Source organism: Spodoptera frugiperda, chromosome 18 (assembly GCF_023101765.2).
Source record: "Spodoptera frugiperda isolate SF20-4 chromosome 18, AGI-APGP_CSIRO_Sfru_2.0, whole genome shotgun sequence".
NCBI lineage: Eukaryota > Metazoa > Arthropoda > Insecta > Lepidoptera > Noctuidae > Spodoptera > Spodoptera frugiperda.
The window spans coordinates 8,212,204-8,236,555 of NC_064229.1; the positions used below are offsets into that span (position 1 = coordinate 8,212,204).

The 24,352-nt window shown below is 36.1% G+C and overlaps 1 protein-coding gene across 3 annotated transcripts in view; it reads left to right on the top strand.

The window, feature by feature from the left end:
• The window catches only part of LOC118277959 (protein trachealess), a 172,482-nt gene that overhangs the window by 20,514 nt on the left and 127,616 nt on the right, over positions 1 to 24,352 (top strand). For all 3 annotated transcript variants that reach the window (XM_050700310.1, XM_050700311.1, XM_050700313.1), the window contains exon 3: positions 11,385 to 11,417. In XM_050700310.1, the coding sequence (XP_050556267.1) occupies positions 11,385 to 11,417 (33 nt within the window). The remainder of the gene's footprint in view (positions 1 to 11,384; positions 11,418 to 24,352) is intronic.

Genomic DNA, 24,352 nt, shown 5'->3' on the forward strand with positions numbered 1-24,352 from the left:
AAGTAAAAAAACCCTATATGACACACGACCTAAATGTATTTGTCAAATGTGGTCAAAAGTGACACAAGTCATTTGAGTCATAAATAGCGGTACGTACAAAACATTAAATACATTAGTTCACATGGAGTTTTCTCAGTAATACTTATAGTTTAAGCTCAAAGTTCACTCAACTATTTGACATAGCTTTGTGTCATTTCTCATGGTCTAGTTTTTGTTGCTAGGCGTCTGCGCAGCTATTTAGATTAGGCATAGGGAAAACATTTCAGTCAGTGTTCATTGTGACCGTTCTTACCTCACAATAAAAGGGTTGAAGGCGGGTGGTAGCCTGGTGGTTTAAGACGCCCGCATTGAGCAAGTGCGGTGATTAATGCTCAAACCTTCTTCGTGTGAGAAGAGGCCTTTGGTCAGCAGTGGCCACTTATAGGCTGATGATGTTGATGATGATGATGACCTATTTCTAGTAAATAACATCCAACCAGCACCTGTTCAATAACATACAGATATTATATGTATACTTGTATGTAAAGATCATTTCTCGGAAACCACAGCTCGGATAGGTTACCTATAATTTCTTTACTTCTAACAGTACACTCATGTTCACAAGCCATGTTAATGGTATAATCGCGCACAAACAACATTATAAACCTGCGCCGGCGCAGGTGTCTTAATACAGCGTGTTTCGTAACACTAGTTAGGCTCGCTTTCATTACTACAATTTTGTTTGTGAATGTACTTATTTAGATATTGATCGTATAATATAATTATACATAGCATATTTGTAAATATAAATCTAGGTTTGGAATAAAAATAACAACACATTAATAAAACGAATCAAAGCTTAGGATCGGGATCCGGACCTGCGGACTATCTAACGGGTTTACTGTGGCTCCGGCTTGAAAAGCAGGAGTTGGAACGGGGGGGTTTATAGTCAGTAAGAGTCTGACACACCCTCTCGCCACGTCCAAGGTCGGAGAAGTCATTAGATGACCCCCTTGGATGGGAGCAAAAACATCATTTCTACGTTTAAAACGTATCCAGAAGTGACGTCACGCGATATTTCAAAACTGAAAATATATTATTTTCAAAAGATCCGTTTCTATAAGAAAATAAATATGATCAATCCAAAACAAAAATAAACGTGTCTAACTTTTTAAAATAATCTACAAGACGGACATTAAAATAAAAATTAGTCATCTACCCTATTCAAAACTTATATTATCAGGTCTATAAACACAAACTCAACAAGTGGAGGGAGATACATAAGATTCCCACGGGAATAATACAAGTTTCCGCGAATCAAGTTGCGGTTAAAACATTAATATCTCGATTTCCGGGGTCGGGCAAATTATTTTACATTATTGGGGCTTTTGATAGCGGAATGTAGAAGCCGATCTGCATGTGACTATTATCTTCCGAACTTGGAATCTTCAATGAAAATGTACTACTATTGAGCTAAATATTTCAGTAGGATAATTTCTCAGTAGTAGTAGCACGGAGTTTGGAATTGTGGCCAGTATATAGCAATAGACTCACCCCTATTACATGGGACTTATGGGTGCTTTGGTAAAAAGTGGGTGTACATTGTATAGTGGCATTACGTGCCGTAATGTGCACTTCTGCCTACCTCTTCGGAGATAAAAGGTGACGTTACGTAAATATTATTAGGTTTATTTAAAATTGCTGCTTGTTACTGTTGTTTTTAATTTGGTATTGTTGATCGAAGTTTTTAATATATTTTCATACAAGTTGCTAGAGTAGGTATTACCTACAGTGGATCAACATAGCCTAATCTGAAAAAACTTTTTAACTGATATCAACTTTTATTGTATATTTTATTTATCCTTTTGTAATAACGTCAAAAGTCTCAAGAACAATTTTAATAAATCTGTGCTGTATGACTCATACAATACTCGTAGTCGTAGTATCTCCATAATAGTACACTAAAAACCAATTTCATAATCTCAATCTCCAATAATTTCACTATCGCTACAATCAGACACAGGTTAACAAATTTTTCACACGATATTGTCTATATGTTTAATAAGTACCCATGGCGACACATCAAGTTATACAATACCAGTTTATCTTGATCTCGCTTTGTATGATCTTTGCCAACATTCAACGGTCAGATTACAATGGTTTTGTATAACTTGATTTGTGCGTATGTACAATCGTGTTCTCAAGTGATACGTAGGTACAGTCGCTCACAATGGCGCGCGCGCACGACTCGAGGTGTGAAAGGTTATGTTGAATGCGCGCGCGCCGGATTATGAGAATTATATCGTAGACTGTGATTTTATGGCGCAAACGCGTAAAGTTTTAGTGTTGATTGTAGTGTGGATGTTGCTTGTGTTCTGTAGTTTGTTTTTGATGAAGTAGAAAATATAAGAGAAAGCTTAGTTTTTCGCAAATTATCTATATCTTCGTTTATTAATTATTAAACATCACATGACCAGCCTAATAGACCATTAATGATGTAAACTTGGGCTGAAATATCGCTCTACCTTAGCACATAGCATAAACCCAATCTTTACAATTGGTGCAGTGACTGGGCAATCGGCTACTGCGCTACCAGCCCAACGTGGTTCCTGCGCGGAACAATAGTTTTTTGTGCGAAAATAAAATTGTTATTCTAGTACCCTTAGTACGAATTTGCTTTACGTTTAAAGTAATCGAAACAAGAACGGCGCTCTGATTGGTTGGTTAATTGGCACCGGCCAATCAAAGCGCCCAACGGGCTCTTGTTTCGATTACTTTAAACGTGAAGCAAATTCGTAATAACGTTACAGATCTAGGTGTGAAAAAATCCTAAACGCTGGAGTTAAACACATCGACAATTTGGCCCTAAAACAGCCACCAACTAAGATCAACCATGAAAAAAAAATAAACAAAACCAAACCATATCCTCACATTTCTCACATATACCAGCGATACTGTATAATCATACATGTACAGTCATTGTTTTTTCCTCAGCTAATAAGCGGCCGGTCTGCCATTGATACAAAATTATTGATTGTACGGCCTACGATAATCCCAGTGGAATTATTTTAGCTTACAACTGTTATCCAGGGCGGATGTGAGAAACGCCAGATGATTGCATTAGTTTTGAAGTACTAGGCTGTAATAGGCTGGTAGATTGTGATGATAGGTAGTTGACTGTAGAGGTGTGATGTGTTTTTTTTTCTTTAGCACCTACTGATAATAGAGCGGTGTTTTGGTGGTGCTTAAACATCTGGTTCTTTTTTGATTTGGTTTTGGCAACGGTACTGTGTCGATATTATGGTAACTTTTCGCATGCCTTAAGTACTGCTAGCCTATGGCTTTTTTTGTAGGTCTACTATAGTAGAAGGCTTGATTTCATTCGGATGAATTCTTACTAAGTGATAATATCTGCTAATAAACTCAAAACTAAGACTTCTCATGTCATCCTAGACTTTGAAGTCTCCGGCTTGAAAAGCAGGAGTAAGAAGCAGGAGTAGGGGTGGTTTTTAGTCAATAAAAGTCTGACACTCCTCTCGTCTCGCCCAATACAGGACAAGGTTATTGGATGGTTCTGAGATGACTTTGAAATCTAGTAAGATGACTTGGTCAGTGACAATAACACTAAAAATCATTGAACACTACCATACTAAAATTGCCACCATTTAGTTTGATTAATGTATTCTACAAAATCTTGCTAAGTTGTTGGGCATTATTCCACGCTCTGTCACTACCTTTAAAATGTACAGGTGGCAATGCCACACTCAGTACTGTTGCCCACAATACAATTGTCGGCTACATGAACTTGTGGTTTATAAACCACCGACCAAATTACAACAATATGGGCAGGTACAGTAAGCGGCAAAATTGATTAGATATTTTGATTGTGTGTACTGACCATTGTATTGTCTAATACCTTGGGTGAGGCAAAGAAGAAGGTTCAGATTCTTACTGACTAAGCGTGCTACTCCTACTTTTCGAACCAGAGCTCCGGTAACTCGCTAGGCAGTCCGCAGACCCGCACTTATGGTGGCCAAAGATCATCGTGTGACCTTCGACGTCCGGAGCGTCTCTCTTGATAACATGCGTGAGGAGATTAGTTTTCTCACGTGCCCTGTCTCCTTCCAACCGCTACGACCTTGAAACCAGTAAAGAGCATTTTCAAAGATGTGCCTTATAGCTAGCTGTTCTGATATTAATGGCATTGCTGATCACTTATCACCAGAAAATCCGTCTACACGTTCTTGCTTAAACCTACTTCCATCGGCATTTTAATAATGCCAAATGCAGTACAATTCTAAACTCCAGAAACAGATAGTTATTGACTAATTGCTGTGTAAGTTGGCGTATGGCAAATAACAAATTATTCTGTCTTAGCATTTGCAACTGCTATCTGTCATTAACTGTACATGCGTAATAGCTACTGTTACTATTGACCACAGTGTAACAAATTCTCAGTGTAGCTATAATTGGCTTTCCGTACTATCTATATTTTAGGCTGTGGTATTTCTGTTAAAGTCATTGTGAATTGTTACTTGTCTTTCATTTTGAGGACCGACTCATCATCAACTGCAGTTGACAGTCTATTACTGGACTATGGACTTCCTCTACATGAGAGGCTTTCCTTAATCTCCTCGCTTGGTAGACAGATTAGGAAACCACAGCTTAAAACGTTCAAGTTTATTATAGCTGTTGACAGATCCTTGCCAAATGTACTTTAGTATTAGTCAGCTCTTATGATATCTACCCGTGAGAAGACTAGAGATGGTGATCTAAGTATTATACTATGCCTACATGTTTATAAACAAAACTATCTTCAAAGCCAATAAAGTTACCGAGAGCCTCTGCAACTTTGTACCGAGCCTTTGTTAAATCAAGAATAGTTCCCCTAAGTAGGTGTCAGGTATCTTTTAGAATATTTATCTTTATCTTATCGGCGCGCGCCCAGTAATTGGCGACTAATTGCGTTTCGTTGTAATCACAGAGTGTAACACTTAGCTGCGCAGGAGTTGTTGGTCAACGCAAATGTATGTTTGTTTTGTTTTACATGTGTCAGTTTACTTGTTTGTGTTTCGTCATTATTAGGGGGGTTTAGTTACGATTGAGAGATTTACTGTTATTGTGTTATTGTTGTAATGGTTGTAATATAATGTATTAGGTATACATAATATTTTATTGTAGTAATTTTTCATACTTGGATAAAAAGTAAAAGCTTTCATAGATTTTTTTATGGTATAAGCCGCTAAACGAGCAGACAGGTCACCTAATGGTAAGCAATCGCCGCCGCTCATGGACACCCGAAACACCAGAGGTTACAAGTGCGTTGTCGGTCTTCTAGGGGTTAGGAATTTAAGGGTTGTTGGAAAATCGGGAATCTCACTCACACAACGCAAGCACGTAAAATTACACGTTGGTTTTCTTTAAGGCCGTGGTGATCCACGGCCACCTCAGGTCGAGTCGACCCATTCTTGCTGAAGCAAGGCTCTCCCACACTTATTACATCTTAAAGTAAAAAGAAAATTCCGGAAAAATACATTAAATATTTGTTCAAGTCAGTCAGTCAGGCCAGACTAGCAACAGTTCACCCATATTTTTTGTTTTTACTAAGAGAAGCGCTATATACTTTTTAGTGATTGACTTTGATTCTAATCGTTGAAATCCTCTAATTACTCCAATTACATAACATATGCACCAAATATCAATTAAACACACAATTCTCCTAGTAATATGACGTGTAATACAGTAATGGCCGCCCGCGTGTGCCGCCCTCTGTCGCCGAAAATTGTAATTTTATGCAATAAACCAGCGCGAGTGTCGTCAACGAGACAAACGTGTTCCGAATTTGAAAATTTAAATTCGTAACATGGAGACAATATGGCGTTCTAGGTGTCTAGGCTAAACGGCTAAAATAAGTCATATAAAATAATGTTGAGCTTACCATCAATTTAAGAGTATACACTAACTGTTGTTTCCCATATTTTTAAGATTGTCTGTATGTATCTTAGTTGGTAAGCCTTAATAAATAAATATTTTTAGAAGGATTTGGAAATTAGTGTTTTCGGACCTATCTATACCTGCTCAAGATTAATAATTTTTGTAATGGTGTAAATAAACTGTTTTTCTTTCTTTCTTTCTATTCAGAAAAAAATGTCAAAAAACTGGCTGGTACCCATTATTAGGCTTTTTTTTGAGGGCGGGATATCATTCAATATCTTCTCTCGCCGAGGCGAGGTGCGAGGAAGTGTCAGACCCTTACTGACTAGAAACCATCCCGTTTCGTACTCCTGCTTTTCGAACCGGAGCCCCGGTAAACCCGCTAGCCGCTAGTTAGTCCGAAGCTCCGGATAAACAGATAAATAGACCGGGAAGGCACTTTTGGACGTCAAATATCTAGTATAATTATTATAATATTTAATGCTTACTAGTCTTATTAATATCTACATTCTCATTATAAATACAACAAACAAAACTGATGTCCCACAATCCATGTTCATGGGTTTAGAATTAGTGACGTCACGTGCGTTCTATGGCCACAAACTTTCGGCAAACTTCGGGGAAGTTCGGGACGGTTCGGTTCAGGGGTTAATGGTAATTAACCGTTTTAGTACGGCTATGTCGGTTACCGTTTACCGGTTGTTCGCAAATCTGTTTAGCTTTTTGATAGATACATTGTTGTGGTTGTATGGCTTTGTTTAATATCTGACATTTTATGAAAAATAATCATATACATGTCCTATAGCAGGCGATTTTTCATCCAAAGGATAATCAAGAAATTGTTCGGACTGCATGGCTGTCGCGCATCGTGTAGCGGGTTTGATTCCCGCACGGAACAACTCTTTGTGTGATTCACAAATAATAATTGTTGGTTTGGGTCTGTGTGTCATGTGTATGTGAACTTGTAAGTTAAACGCACCCACGACATAGGAGAAAATCCGTGTGGGACAACGTTAATTAAAAAAAGTGGTACTAATCTTAACACTATTTATTATACTTAGTAGAATTTACATCGCAATTTCAATAAAATTATCCTTTAAAATCTCACATTTATAATATACATAATACATAATTATACTTGTTTATTGTGTTTGTAATCGGTGCAAATAAACTGTTTTTCTTTCTTTCATTTATATAACCCTTATCGAACAAAAAATATTTTAGACACATGTTCGTCTTTTACTCGTATTCCCAAAAAAGTCATTCATAACCTAACTCGTACTAAAATCGGGAATCGGTAGCTCGAACATTGTTGAACGACAATTGATAGGGCTCAGTAAAAATTGATGGCTCATCATTACCGAGTCGACAAACGTTCAGTAGCGTGTTATAAAATGCAAAATGTTCAACGGGTGTTGACAATTGCAATACTTAGGGCCGCCATCTTTGACATTCGAAATTTAAAATTTTCTTTTATTTTTATTGAAGACCAATAGTTTTTTATGTACATTCGAAATTAGAAATAAAAAAATTGTGTTTGATTTTTTTATATTTCTTTTTTTTATTGAAGACCAGTAGTTTTTTTTTTGTTAATATGAATACTTAGTCTTAATGGGTAGGGTACTACAACTAGGCTCTATCGACTGGACTTCTTTGGATTTTAATCTAGGCATGGCGTATGAGAGCACATAAAGGCAACAATTAATTATTCTGATTCGAATTAAAATGATTTAATTTAAGTTAACGATCATATTATACCTCTACCATTATTCTCATGTAAACATATTGCAGCTAAGTCCAAGTTATAATTCTGTCAAGTACCCTGGAGAAAAACAGGTTACTCCAACCTGTTCGCGAAGCATAAACATATAGCGGACATATTAACCTAATTCGATAAGATGTCCATAATACAGCCAACAAGATTTGTACTGAGAAGCTGTTCACATAAATCACATTTTTACCGTCAACCAAACAATTGGAATATTTAAGTCTTAATTACAGCAAAAATATGTCTGATTGGCTCCCGTTTTTATCGATCCATTGTTTTTAATCGATGCATTGTGAATCGATACTTTTTGTCGGATAATCAGCTTTTTGACAGCCCTGGCAGAATACGACGTTCCTAAACCGAATTCTATTACTTTTTATGTTCGCTCGACTTAGGAACACGTTGTAGAATAACACCTTGTGAGTTTGAATGCGATTCCAAACTGTTGCAGAATGAGACTTCGTTCTAAATTCAATTTGAAAATTGCGATATCCTTGCTCGCGTTTTAAGTAATTTATGTTCGAAATTCGAATACTTAATTTGTTTTTGGAATTTGTTTTAAATGGAGATGTGTGATGTGTGTGATTTAATGGCGGCCATTAATGGTGCTCATTTAGATGACTATTAATTAGTAGATACTTTGGTACTTAGGGATTAATTTACGCCAAAACCGTATTTTACACTTGCTCATTATCACTCATTATCTGGATATGTATAGTGAGGTATTAGTCTTCGCTTACCATCAGGCGGTCCTTTAGCTTTTTTGCTACCAATCTAGACTTATCTAGACTTATAAAATCAAATTGGAGTGTCTATTTGTAACAGAGATTATATCTATACTGTGATTTGTAATATTGAAATAACCATTTTTTTTTAATGTTTGTCTGACTTATTCCGGCTAATTTTGAGGGGACTTTTATTGGCAGGTAGCTGATGTACTAAGGAGTAACTTATTCTACTTTTATTTGTCACAAATTCCGCAAACCACGCGAGTGAAGACGCAGTCATCAGCTAGTAGCTAAATAAAAAAAAAAATCACAACAGAGTCACTTATCACTTATTTATTACAAACAAAATGAACGAACATTTTACAGGGCTAATATGAATATATTTCTATTTAATAAAAGTGTATCATGATCACGATTTAATAAGCCTGCGCGGCGCGATCACATGTCAGACGTTATTGTCAGACATGGCGCGTGTTTCGCGGTATTTTATTAAAAAGCGCGGGACGGTACGACGCCATATTGGCAATAGACAAAGTTATGAGGAATTTTCAACGGAATATGGAATGTGTGGGATGTTTTTTGTTATTTGTGTTGAATTTTGAATTTATGCGTGTTATGCGATGAGGAGAGAATCGTGTGCGGTATTGATTAAAGTAAATTAGCTATAAACAGCTAACAAGATATTTTTCTTCCCCGGAGCGCGTAGGGGTTAAAAATAATACGGTTGCCTTTTGTAGTGTATTAATAAAGTATTGCTTAAAAAAATATTAAAGAAAGGGCTGTTCTATTTATACTATAATAGGTCTAGGGTCTAGTGTATCACCCACGCCTCAAAGAGCCATCAGGCCACCACATATGGGGCCCAGTAGAGCTGATGCCTGATCCGAAGCTGTGGACTACCTGGCGAGGAGTAGGAACGGGGTGGTTTTTAGACAGTAAGAGTCTAAGCACTCCTTCTCGCCTTGCCCAAGGCGGGTGAAGTCATTAGATGATTTCCTCCCCACAAAAAGAGTTTAGCGTGTAATAAAGATTATCTTTTCTGAAAAATAATCACTAAACTGCAAAGTTCACCTTGTACAGAATTTCTCAGCAAATAATTAGTTACAATAAGCTCCATCCACAATAATTACCATAACAGTCCGATGTACCATAATGTGCCATAGACAATATTCTATTCACTTTTGTGCGTATGCGCACTCAAAGTGCAGTGGCAAGTTTCTAACAATTTAACTGGTACGGGCAGTTTCTCTGCTTACCCAGTTATTGTTGGTATAGTTTGAAGGAGTTTCTAGTTAATGACTTCGACGAGGTCGTGGATTTAATTTCTTGGTTTCAGGATTCAGAATGCTGTTACTGTCACTGAAACTATCTATTACATGTGCCATTATCCATTGTAGAAAAAAAAGATAAAATGTTAGTTAGTCCATTTCATTTTTGGGATTGCTTATGAGTTTTTGAATAAAAATTTCCGACTTTTGGTAATTTTAGGGTGTTTATGAAAAATATCTTTATTTAGAATAGAATTAAGCGTTTCGTTGCGAAATATTTTTAATGTTTGATTAAATAGACACTCGAAACACCTGAGGCTTTATAAGTGCGTTGCCGGCTTTTTGGGGGATAGGAATTTAAAAGTTGTTGGGGGATTGGGAAGATTGGGAATTGAATTGGATTGATAATTGTACTATAATTGGACCATATCCCGAAACTATTGGATTAAGATCGATTTTGATATCACTTCTATGGAATTTCTATTTAGCACTGTTTTTATTTTTGACCAATATCAGATATATTTTTTTATCAACCAAATTCCTTTACATTTTACGCGAACTATCAAGTAAACTGAACCCGTTGCTATATAGTACAGAGGCTAACAGTCAGTTATTAATAATGGAGGCGGCAGTTAAACGAGCCGTCTTGCATTATTCATTCATAGACTGGGAGGTCGCCTCACTGGGAAATACTCTACTACAGCGATGTATAAAAAATTGATGCGGCTTTGTGAATCGTGAGTGAGTCAGTGAGGTGTGTTTTGTAAATGAAATTGTGCTTTGGGTTTATAATGTCATATGTTTGCAATTACATTGTAAGTAGGTAATTAGAGTGATTAAGCTTGTTATCCAATTTATTTAGAAACTTTTTATTACATGAGTAATTAATGTTTATTATAGAGTTGCAAGTTATTTGGCTTTTCGGCTCAAGGAATCGACAACAGGTTGGTACTTAAACACCATACTTATACCATAATTCTAGGCTAAACGTGATCCCCCCCCATCCCCAAAATATATTTAGAAGAAACAAAGAAATCAAATTTTAAATCACTTAACGAATATAGATCAAAATTTGCACCAAAAAATTATAATATATGTTAAAAAATCTGTCTAAATTCTTCTTTTGAGCGCACTCAAGAACGTTACCGTTTCCATTTCCTCAACATCTTTGTAAAGTGAAGTGTGAGACGACGCCTAGGTACTGTCGGTTCTAGATCAATAATGAGCATCGCAGCATCAGCCCGTCCTCTCACTTTTTACATACATTCGTTTAAAATATCAATGTGACATGAGCTTATGTTTAAAAAAGTAAAATATGATGATTTTCGTATAATATTAAGTGTGTAAATATAACTTGTTTGGTACTTTGTAAATATCTTATCGCCGTACTCAGAGTCATTTAATGATTAAGTACTTAGCCCTGACCTCCTTAGCGATTGTTTTTGGTACAAAATTGTTACTAAGAAATAGTTTAAGTAATCATTAAAATGTCCCTGAGTTTATAGCTATTCGTATAATTTAGAGGAGGCTCACAGTCCAGCAGTAGACTGTAATGCTATTGATGATGAAACTTTGTAGCTTGTTTACCGATGATTAAACCGATGATTAATAATAATAATTTATATTATAATATTGTTTACTGAACAAACGAGGCACTGAATAATTCTAAATCAAAATAGTTAATAAATATCTGTTTCTTTTTTTCAGGTATCGTGACGAAGCCCTGTGTTGGTCCGACAGGTAATTTATATTATTGTTTTTTTATATATTGATAAAACTCTTAATTTACCTACACCTCTTATTAGGCTCTTTCTGGGACATAACATATTTTTCGCCATCTAGAATGCTTGGCAACGATTGATTGACAGTTAGGCTAACCATAACCATATTTATGGCGTATTGACTGGTTCTAGCTATGTATATGACGTTGTAGAAGTCTCGAAACATTTAGAGGGTTTCTTTTTGACAACAATACAGAGATTCCAGCAGTACCAATATTTTGATAATTTGATTGGTTCTATTTATTAGAATACCCACTAAGTACTAGTACTAAGGGTACCATTAGTATGAGTTTGCTTTACGTTAAAAGTAATCGAAACGAGAGCGCGTTCGGCACTCTGATTGGTCGGCTCGATTCAACCTACCGATTACGTAAAACGTAAACCAAAATCATATTAGGAGTACTGAGTTGCCTATACTATTAAATCAGTTCAAATTCGATCGGACAAACCTGAAACCTCGAAGCACAGAACCAACAATATCATCAATATACATAAATTAATCCAACACAAAATATCTACAAGGGATGCTGGACAAAGCTTACAAACTGACCGACATTATAATATCATAATCTGGACGTCAGCATGCAAATATTAAGGGATCGACCCTTCTCTAATCCTATAAGTGTGCTGACCACTTTACTATTAAAATTGGGATAAGATTTAGACGGGTCCACTAGGTATAACTTGTATAGTTTGTTTTTGGTGGTAGAAGTATACGTATAGATAGATGTGTATGAGATAGGTACTACAGATTGGTACGCTGTGTGAAAAGCTTGAAGCAGCAAGATGCACAGTTCGAGTATACAATGTATCCATAATAGAGAAGTCATCTACTTATAGCACACATTTATAGCATACATCCCTAGCATGTATCTTTCCATATAAAAAAACAAAACTTAGCTGAGTCTGTTTTCATCAGTGCTAAGCTATGTGTAACAATGAATATGTTTGGTGGAAGCCAAACGCATCCACACTAACGTAGCATAGCACATTTCTGTTGGGAAACCACCATAGTAGTCAGAGTCAAATAAAAATCAATCATACTTTTGATCGTCAACCTATAAAATGAAAATATCCATATGTCACTTACAGAAGTTTTCTACTGAAAAAAACCATATACTTAAGAATAAGATATTGGTGTCGAATAAAAAAGTGATATATTACTGTAATGGTGATTCGGATTCAATTGGCCGGGGGCAGCCCTCGGTCACGGGATGGCTTATTTTGTGGCTTAGATAACAATGGGATCATGGTGTAGGGCTGCCACTCACGAAGTCACAAGACTAGCTGATGATGTATTTTTTTTGCGAAAACGTTTTGATTGATTATGTGGTATAAACTAATAACTAATTTATTTAACATATTATAACCTACTATTACTAAGCAATTTCGGCTTTTTGAAATATCTCAGTAGTAGCACGGAATCTGAAATTATGCCCAGTATTTGCAATAGGCTCACATGCTCGCTCAATATTTCATGGGACTTATAACAAAAATGGAGAAAGTAATAACCTTTTTCCGCTAATTTACGTGAGTAAACCGTGATGTCTAGTTCATTCATTTTAAAACACTTAAATTAAAACTCCAACGAAAACACAATTTCATAAACGTACAACCCTAATGGCAGGCGGTCAAAATGGTCATTGGATCCGGTTAAGTGAGGGTTAGGGTTGCCACATGGAATTATGTGTGGCCGCTGTGTGGCTGTGTGGTCACTGCAAACATTGTCTGTATACCATGAAGCATGGGAGTGAGAGTATAGAGGGTTTCAATAGTCTCCGACGTCTGGAAACTATGGCAGTTTGGAAAGTAGTTTTGTTTATTGTAGTCTTATTTGTAAAAAAACTTTATAAAAAAAGGGAACCCGCCTTCAAAAGTTGAAGTCCGAACCTCAATTTTTTTAAGTCGGATAATATACTTAAAACCTTGTTCTAAGTCTGAAAAATACTATGCTGAAAATCGCATTAAAATTGGTGTAACCAAACGCGAGATGGTAATTGGGCCTCCGGTAACCTCACTTACACAACGAAACACAACGTAAGCCTTGTTTCACGTCGGTTTGTGAGGCCGTGATATCACTCCGGTCGAGCCGACCCATTCGTGCCAAAGCATGGAAAATTCTATAATATTGTCTATATTCTCATTCTGAAAGAATAGATGTGAATAGTGGATGTACATTGTACAGCGGCATTACGTGCCATAATGTGCACATCTGCCTACCCCTTCGGGGATTAAAGGCGTGACGATATATATTCTGCTTTAAGCTTACCGTTTGATGTTCACACGTCTGTCCCATTACCATGCATTTATGGCGTATGCGCATAATACGTGCCATATACGTCCCACGTGGCGCCACCCGCCATTTTGCGGGCTTTTAATGTAAACATTGATGAATTTAGAATTGAAATGAGATGTGTTTAGTTAGGTCATGACATGTTACCACTTTTGTATGGTTTATATTGACAAGCTGGTCTAACTAACTTAGGTAGTCCTTTTAGCAAATTTATATACATTTTTTTTTAACTAATCGTACCTTTATTTTAGTTTGATGTAAAAAGAATCAGCCTTTTTGGTTTAGACGTTTCCGAGTTTTGCGCTTAGCAAAATATTTTTTTATCATATACATATGTATATCTATATAATATATTAATTATAGTTAAAAAACAACTTAAAAAACAACTGGGTAAGTATACCTAGTTGTATTTTAAGCTATAATTAACTCACGAAAACATAAACTTTAAAACAAAAACTAAATAAATTTATAAAGTAAAAATATGAAACAAAAAATTCGAAACAAGTAAGTACCTATAATTTAAATTAAATTAAAAGTTTCATAATTTATCATAACATCAAATAGCATGAAAGAAGTAAACGTATAAATTCATAATTATTTTTCATTAAAAAATTAAAACAAGAATAGCAATTACTGATAGACATTGCAGCTGTCATTGAGACAGGTACAAATGCCATACGTAATAAGGTATTACAGTTGATGTACACACACATCAAGCCATACACAACCAGTTTATCATGAGCTCGCTTTGTATGATCTTTCCTTACATTCGACGGTCAGTTTATACTGGTTTTGTAGCTTGCTGCATGGAGCTATACAAAACCAGTTTATTATGGTCTCGCTTTGTATGATCTTTCCACACATTCGACGGTCAGGTTATATTGGGTAGCTTAGCTTGCTGTATGGAGCTATACAAAACCAGTTTATCAACTCGCTTTGTATGATCTTTCCTCACATTCGACGGTCAGTTTATACTGGTTATGCTTAGCTTGATGTGCACCCGTCTGCACACGAGGTACTAATCAAATATAATTTGCAGAGGAATTTATGTCTTACTTAATAAATTACAAATTAAAACAAAATTGTTTCGTATATTTAATTTAACGGCCCGCTGTTTGTTTCTTTGTGAGGGGTAAGTAGAAATGTACATATAAATGTCAATGCAGACTTTTTAATTAATTGATTCTCTACTCTTTTGTTTAGCAATAAAGTTGAATTTTTATTATAAAACCTGGGTAACCGGTTGTTGTGCAAGCGCAACATATCGCAGGATCAATTCCCGAACGAAACATTTATTTTTTATTTAAAAACTCTTGTTTCACCCTATGTTCTCCAGTTTCGTTATGAATGTATCATGGGTGCGTTTACAAGCATACAATTTCACATACATATCACACTCAGCCCCGGAACAACAATTTGAACCAGAACCCGGAACACAAGGAGTTGCTGCGTACGGGAATCGAACCGACGACACGTTGGGCGTCAGCCAGTTGCTTGACCACCGCACAAACCGTGCAGTCAAATTGTTTGATATGAAACCTATTACGAACTGATGGATAAATTAAATAAACCTTTAAGATTTATCTACCTATATCTCTGTCGACCCCTATAAGGAGCAAGCGTACATCTAAATTAAGAGTTATTTTAAGACCATAAAACATTTTGCTCGCTGTACCTACTTCCAGTTGATTACGTGCTAAAATTAATTCAACGTCTAGTTTTAGACCAGACTACTGAATAATGTATTAACAGTGTATAAACTTTTATAACTTAATTATTTACTTGGTACCTTGTAAGTTATCTTTAAGCAAGACTCATAAAAACGACCAAAAATGGGGCTAACATCAACAGGCCTTTAGCGTCCACTGCTCTATCACAGATGAGGCCCAGTAGGGCTGATGCCTGATCCGGAGCTGCGGACTACCTAGCGGGTTTACCTGGGCTCCGGTTTGAAAAGCAAGAGTAGGAACAGGGAGGTTTTAGTATGTAAAAGTCCGATACTTCCTCTTGTCTCGCCCAAGGCGGGAGAAGCCATTGAATGATTAAAAACTCCTCAAAAAAAGCGTCCACTGCTGGACTATGTACCTCCTTTACAAAGAGAGGTTTGATGCAACTCCCACTCATGACAAGCGTAGGTTGTAGATTGCCATTTGAATAGGTTCAGGTTAGTCAGAGAACGCTGCTGCCCGGTCTCTGTTAAATACGGACTAAAATTGCACGGTTGGCACGGTGGCTGGACAACTGGCTGCCGCATAACGTGTAGCGAGTTCCACACGCACGGAGCAACTCTTTATGTTATCTACAAATTGTTGTTTCAGGTATGAGTGTCATGTGTATGTGAACTTGTATATTTGTAAACGCACCAACGAACGGCACAATCCTAGTGTAGGGTTTTAAAAAACAGATAACAAACATATGTAGTTTCTCAGACGATTCTTACCAGACCCGCAAGAAGAGTAGTGAAGGTGACTCATCGACTCACGGCTTAAGACACGTGAAAAGGTGTTAAATACGTCCTTATATGGTCTTTTTAACTTAGATCAAAGATACCTTTTTATGCACCTTAAATATAAAAATATTTTCAAAAATGTTTAAGTCCATACTTGTTCAGTCTTATCGCAATTTAATTAAGTTTTGAATTACCTAATAATATGCTCCTTTGGATATTATTTAAAAAATGACCACCTTTGATGGTTTTAATGAGATATATTGCAGTTTAATGGTATGTCCTGTTATGAAGGATAGGTATAATGCTACGTTAATATGGATATGATATTTAATATATTAACAGAATATAATATATGATCCAGACTGCCTCGTTTGTCGAGTAGTCGTAAGTGAGACTGCCGGGCAAGAGGTCCCTCTTTCGACTCCTGGGTCAGGCAATCAGATATAAAAGCGTGAAGATAAAATATATAATTATGATCTATTTCTAAATACCTTTTTATATTTTTAAGCATAAAAACATATTTTGTATTTTTATAATAATTTTCCTATAGTGTTTTTAAATGAAAACCTAACTAAGATAGCACTTTGATGTCGATAAATTTCAAGATCTTGATTTGCACTACTAAATATACAGCCAACAAAACTATTAATGGCATAGTAGCTACAGGCATACTACTTTTTCGTCTTTTACTAAAGAAATATATTATTTAAGTACATGTTACTTGCAAACCACTGACCGAAGCACCACATTAAAATTCAATAACAATTTTGCTGTAGGTCTCTTAAATCCAGTTTCGTTTGAGGTGGGGACAAACTGACAGCATTTTGACATTATTGCCACCCGATTTAACAAGAGAAAAATGTAATTTATATCTCGCCCAAGATCCGAAAGATGGCGCCCCGACCGCCCTGTATTCATTAAAGTCAATCATTATCAGTTACCTGGGAATACATCGCGCCATTTTACTCGCAAATAATTTCCGAGATCTTTTTTCGAAAATTAACGTATGATGCGCGTACGCACCACTTAAGTTAAATGTCCCAAACTGACTGCAATTTGCGGATCCCTGAGTAAGCTATAAATCATGTAAAATTATTTTTTCATTACTCTTTACTTTTTATGTAGAGTTTGTAATCTATTAGCGGTGGCGTTGGTCTTTTGGATTTATGGAAAATATATTTTTTTTAAACGTTACGATGGAGTTTCTTGCTCGTTCTTCTCCATTCGAAGGTACATTTTGTGTGGAAAGAGCATCTAGCTGCACTGACAGACAGACTGACGGACAATTCAATTTGTCGTTTCAAAATAAGGACTTTAGTCATGACAATCAATAGGAAATCATGCAAACACATTAAAATGTGTAATACCAAAAAAGTGGACCAATTGCATATATTTTTCCGTTCGAAATAGAATTATCTTTTTTATGTATAAGCCGGTAAACGAGCAGACGGATCTACTGATTTCTGGAAGGCCGTGGTATCACTCCAGTCGAGACGGCCCATTCGAAATAGGGAGGAGATATCTTGAGGTGTTAAGGAGTGCTAAGCATTAATTCATGATAAAGACAAACAAGGTCTCCTTAAATAGTATTGTGTTGACACTTTTTACCAAGAAACCAATAAACTTGGCATGCAATTATACGTTTTTATAACGGATGCCATTTTGGATCATTGTTTATTTTTTTATCTTTCTTTTTTACGCTTATCATTTCTATTTTATTGCTACTAGTTAAGATGGAAAGCGTAATAAAACTAAAAACACTATATTAGGTACGTAGTACTTTTTTTTGTAATACAATCACAGTAATTAATAATGTGAACTAGCCGCGTAAGTATTCATGAATAAGAGTCCCAATGTGACTTGAAACTAGTAGAGTTTTTCTCGAAAAGTTCATGAAAGTAAGCCATATTTAAAATAATTTTAAGATAATTTGTTTAAAAAAATGTGAACGTGATTATTTATGTCTTGTCTACCGATTCGTAAGTCTACATAAATATCTTATTACGTGGAGATCACGGCCTGTTATCAGATGGTAAGAAATTAGCTGACCGCCGGCCATAGCAGCGCTGCGCATACGCATCATGCGTTATTATAGAGTTGCAAGTGTATGACATGTTTGAATATATTGTGAGAGAATTTTTAATGATGAAGAGTTTTTTATTTTATTTTATTTCCTTCCTCCAGGTTTGTTTGACTCTAATTTTGAACCAAACTATTAGACCTACGAAATACTAATATCTATACGCTTTTTCTAGATTCCTATTTGTTATAGGATATGAATCAAAGTTACCCCTGTGGGACAAAATAGCCCGAACTTATTTGGTATATTGATACTCGTATTATCGATATTTTTATGCGAAATTGTTGTAAAGCCAGATTCCACCACACTTCCACAGATATCATCACAGAGTCTTGAAAGGAAGAGGGCGAGCATTCTATGTAAAGCAAGCATCTCAGCTTTAAAATCGGTTACACATAAAGACGTTTCTGTAAGACTTGCTTGCTTCTTTTTAATTTCGGGAGTATTAAAAAAATATTTTATATAATTGAATACGCTTTTATAATAAACGACCTTTTGATAGTAGGTACAAAAATTACAAATTACCCATAAAAATAAGTAAGCGGCACATTTGTAATGTGTGCATTAATTATTTTTAATAATTAATAACTCGGTTACAGTATCGATTCTTTTTGCTACGTAACCTTTAAAAGCGAATTAATCGATTCGAGTATCGATATCTTATAATCGGGGGGTAACGACTACTGTTTTTTGATTGTTAGTGTTAATTGTATTACAATTGTGAGATGGCCTCTGAATACAAAGTTGCGTTTGGCGAATAGAGTTCTAAATAAACTGGTTTTAAACTTGACAGGTGGTACGAATTTTTTCATTAGAATTTCTACCTTCAATTGTTTCTGCCATTAATTGCAAAGTTAATCTTAAAATTTTTGAATAACTTCGCGTCATTAGAATTTATAATGGTTCGTTCTTGTCGGGGAGCGGTCGTCGGGTGCGCCGGCGCAGTTTTCATTACAATACTTAATAGCTCCTGACATATGTTTATAATACAAATGAATCATTACTTCTCCTATGTGGTGGGTTAAAAACATGTTATGTGTCAGCTGTCTGCTTTGATGTGTATGAAATTATTTTATTATTGTGTGTTGCATGCGATTGCAATTTGTCCGTTTTGTTTTATAGTATGGGCTGACGCTCGTGTAGGTCTGGAAAAATTCAAACATAAAGATAATGTTTTGTGACACTAAGAACAAACGAACAAAAAAATATATATTTATTTATGGTATAAGCCGGTAAACGAGCAGACGGATCACCTGATGGTAAGCAATTGCCGCCGCCCATGGACATTCGAAACATCAGAATCATTACAAGTGCGTTGCTGGCCTATTGGGGGTTAGGAATTTAAGGGTTGGTGGGGAATCGGGGTCGGGAAGTTGGGTAATTAGGCCTCCGGTAACCTCTCTCACGACACACAACGCAACGAAACACAACGCAAGCGTTGTCTCAGGTCGGTTTTCTGTGAAGCCGTGGTGTCACTCCGATCGAGCCGGCTCATTCGTGTCGAAGCATGGCTCTCTCACACTTGAAAAATCTAGTATCTAGATCGTATTCCGCGACCCAAGCCCAAACAATATCTATGCAAAATTACAACAATATTAGTAGAATAGAATAGTTTCTTTTTTATCTTTCTCATTCATAATATTAGTTAGAGTATAATTTTGTCCCACCAATACTTATATAGTGCCATAATATCGGCCCATAAAATATTATGGACCGTTCTTTACACCATCGTCCTGAGACTGGTTTCCTCCACACTGTCGCCACGCCATACTGAACCTTGAGCCTTTGTCAGCTAATAATTGCTTCAGTAATGATCTGTAATTAAATGTAAATGTTAGCTAAAAATATATGTTTTGGTTGTTTGTTATTGTGTCAGTTATCTGTTGCTTAGAATTTGTGCTAAAATGTTATTTTTTTAGCGTTCATAAGTCTGCGTTTGGCCACCAACCCGCTTTCTGCCAGAACGGCGAAGTGAAGATGTGACCGAAGATGAAGCACACAGACTTAGATAGTACCTATTCACTCAGACCTTTGTCTTATTGTACTTACTTCTTTGGTTGGTAAAATTGACAAGCCCAAGGTCAGAAGAATGTAGGCATTGCGCCGAAGTAAGAGTCATTTACATACATACATACATATAACCTCACGCCTGTCTCCCATGGGGGAAGGCAGAGACAATGGAACGCCAAAAGAATATTACACACCTCTTTCGCTTCATCAGGTTTTCGCTTTCGCTTTCGGTTAAGAACATTTTGTTTATACTTCCTATTGACGGCGCTTGGCCACCATCTCGCCTAGTGGTAAGCGATGATGTTGCCGACGATGGAGCACGCCTACCTAAGAGCAACCTATTTACTTGGGACTTGAAGGATACTTTTAATTTGGCCCTTCTTTAATATATCGCTAATCTGGTCTAGGGCGCCCTCTACCGACGGCCCCATTCATATCCGCCTTGTATATTTCTTTCGTAAATCTGTTTTCATCCATCCTTTCTATATGTCCAAACCATCGTAACATTTTCTTGTCAACCCTTGTTCTTGCCTTGTCTGTTTCCAATCCACCAATGACTCAGCACTTGATGTGGTCATTGCTCAACTCTTGTCTGATAATTAGCCTCAATATTATGGTCCTTTTATTACAACTTATTTGTCATAATACAAAACAATAATTCCAAAACATATTCAGCAGATGCGCAGCGGGACGAATTTTACATAAACGAGCCAATTTGCTGACCATAATAACACGTTGGTAGTTCCATCTCTTTCTGTCCTGAATAAAAATATCGGTCCTTTCGCTCGCACATCCATTGATCTCCCTTATGTGGCCGAGGACCATAAGGACCAATAATTATATTAATTTCTCACGATATGGTTATTATGACTTGATTGTATATCAGCAACTTGTAGGTATATTTTTTCTGAATAGTTTTTTTTGGTGACTGTACTGCGTGTAGGTCCTTGTGTTTTTTTCTTGTTAGAGCTACTGAGCTTATGTTGGACAATAGTTTTGAATATTTATGTATATGGACAACGTTGCTTGGCTGGATAAAAGTAAAGATAAGAGAAAAATTAGGCTCTTTTAGATTATCAATTACAAAATTATAGAAAAAAAATCATAAAAAAAATGTGTAAATGGGTGTCATTGCATATGCAATACGTGTATGTCCACCTCTGTCTATCTCTTCGGGGATAAAAGGTGTATAAAATAAATCACACGAAGCTAAAACAAGCTAGAGCTAAGCAAGGCTTGCAAATGTAAAAGAAATAAAGTTCCCACACCATACAACAAAACAAAACACACACAAACAAGTAAGTCAAACAGAAAAAACTAAACCATGATACAGATCAAAATGCAGATCCAAAGTATAAAATAAATATGAATCAAGAGATATCACTGATCTTAATCAACACTCACACATTTGTTCCAATATAAAATCAATAAGCACTAATAATAACACAACCAGTTCTCAACAAACAATCGAAGAAAATTGTCACCGTAACTAAAGGAATTATCCCTTGGATAATTACCGGATAAAATACTTTAAGTCTTCTTTATTACAATGGTATAAATACAACTGAAACATTCAAAATCAACCTTAACACTCAAGACTTAAGATCGAGATTGAGTGCAGGATAAAGTGGCTAATTTACTCCTTCATGACAGTCCGCCTATTATTGCAAAGAAAAAAATAATAAGTCCTATTCCGCTGTCGACGAATTGATTGGTTTCTACGTAGGTAACTTTTTTTTTGTTGCTACAATTATACTTGGAAATGCGTTGGGAATAGGACATTAGGTATCAGCAGTATTACTACCGTTTTTTGTTTCTACTAGAATGGTCATATCTCTTACTGCAAAGATTTTAATTTCATCTAGATGCTTGTTTGTTGATTTTTTCCCCATTTTTCCCTTTGCAGAAATTTCCTTCATTCTACCTTGGACATCGTTTATCGGGTTAACGATTGTGATAGCAAAAAATGGGATCTCTGGTTCGTTTGAAAGAAAATAGCATTGATCAGTTACAAAGCTTGGATTAAAAAGGAACTTAAAGCTGTCAATCTATTTGTAGGTTGATTTAAAGTTTTACTTTTTTAAAGATAATGGTGGTGAAGTGTTGATTCATGTTGTTGATGTAATTGTTTTTAACGATGATATCGAAGTGGGTGAACAATAGGCTGAAAATACGAGTATCATGATGAATGTAGCGACTCTTGAAATGGACACAGCCAGTATGATTATTTTGTTAAGAATGAATTCAATTTGTTTTTGTAGTTTTAGGGTTCAAGGGCACCTAATAGACAAAGTTTAGATTTAACTATCTGTCAATAAAAATCAGCTAGCAATAAAAACTAACGAAGAAAAAAATCAGGGAACAGGTTACGGTAATGAGCCCGTGGATCAAAATAACATTTTCAACACAATGAATGAAACAGAATTCGATATTGATGGTAATGGCGAACTCAAGCGCAACAATGAAACAATATTAAATACTGACATTAGCACTTATACGACTCCAAACGAGGCTCTCGAATCAGACACCCAATCTTAACAAATCGACAATTAAACCGTTTTTACAGTGACTAACACTGTTCGGAGGCCTCTCATCGAACATACAAATAACGAAGTGGTCTGATAGTATCCATCCATTGTTACATTCTGAGTTTTTGGCCGTCCGTCAGATTCTTCGCGAAGCTGCAATGCCCGGCCGCTGATTTTTGTTAGGATGACAGTTTTTGTACGCGAGCCGCCCGTTGCAATATATTTGATCGGTTTGTACTAGAATGTATTGATGTGACACTTTGGTTTGTGTTGTTTGTAATTATGTTTTCTATAATTTGTTTCAAGGGCTTTACTTTGTATTTTTCTTTCTTAATTTTCATGAGATTGCTCGAAGGTTTTTAGTTAATACAAGTTCTGGAAAATAACGCTAATAATATCAAAGAAATCTGATACGAAGACCAGCTGAAAAGGATAGGAGGAAATGACCGGATCTTCAAGGAGCTCCGCAGGGGCAAAAAGGCATTTTGGGCTTCTTTAAGTTTATGACTCATGATCCCAGAAACACACCTTTCACCAACACTGGCTGGCCACACCTGGCTTCACTTACAACATAAATCGAAGCCTCAAACCTTCTCACCATATTAGTAAGCAACTTCATTACCATTCCTATACAACAAATCGTTAATTCCAAGGAACAAAGGACCAGGAACAGGTGCGAATAAAAGGGACATACTTCTTGAACTAAGAAGGGCACAATAAATTACGCAACAACCTGCATATATATTCTCACGGCCGTGATCCGGTCATGTCAACCGTAATGACCGGGTTCGGACATCGTCGTTAGTGATCGGCGGTAACAATGCGCCTGGGCAACCATTTGCATCGACTCCACCGCGCGATTGACCGGCGAAGACAGGTGGATGTGTATAGAGTTGATAATACCGTTTTTTTTTTTGTTTGAAATGTTGCGTGGATTGTTGTAATTAGGTTTGAGTGCTAATCATTATTTTGATGATGATTAGTACTGATGTTTATGATGGAGATGTGTAGTTTAATATATTAAGTTACATTTAAATTGAAGTTGCATTTGTACATGTAGGGTTCCATATAAGTTGAGCGGGCGGCTGCAAGTGGGAAATGTTAACATATTTTCAGAATAACTTTAGTATACATTTTTCCAATTTTTTTGGAACTGTAACTTAACTTATTTTTACTACAATGGCAAAGCATTAAATAATGTAAAACTAAAAACTATTTACAAAACAATGAAAAATTAAGGTTTATCTAATAATTGATTCCAATTGAACTCTGGGAATGGAACCCTAGAAATATGGGATAACCCTAGACTACGAGTATGTTTAATGTAGATTTTAATGAAGACATTTTATACACTGTTTGTTTAGTCCTCAATTATTTTCTTATTAATAATGAAGGCTCTACAAGGGACTGTAATATAAAAATAATAGCAACGCTAATTTTACATTAACTTAATGTTTGTTTGTTTTTATAAGCAAGTGCAAATTATATAGCGTTTGATGGTTACAAATTAAGACTTCGAACGATATTAACCTTT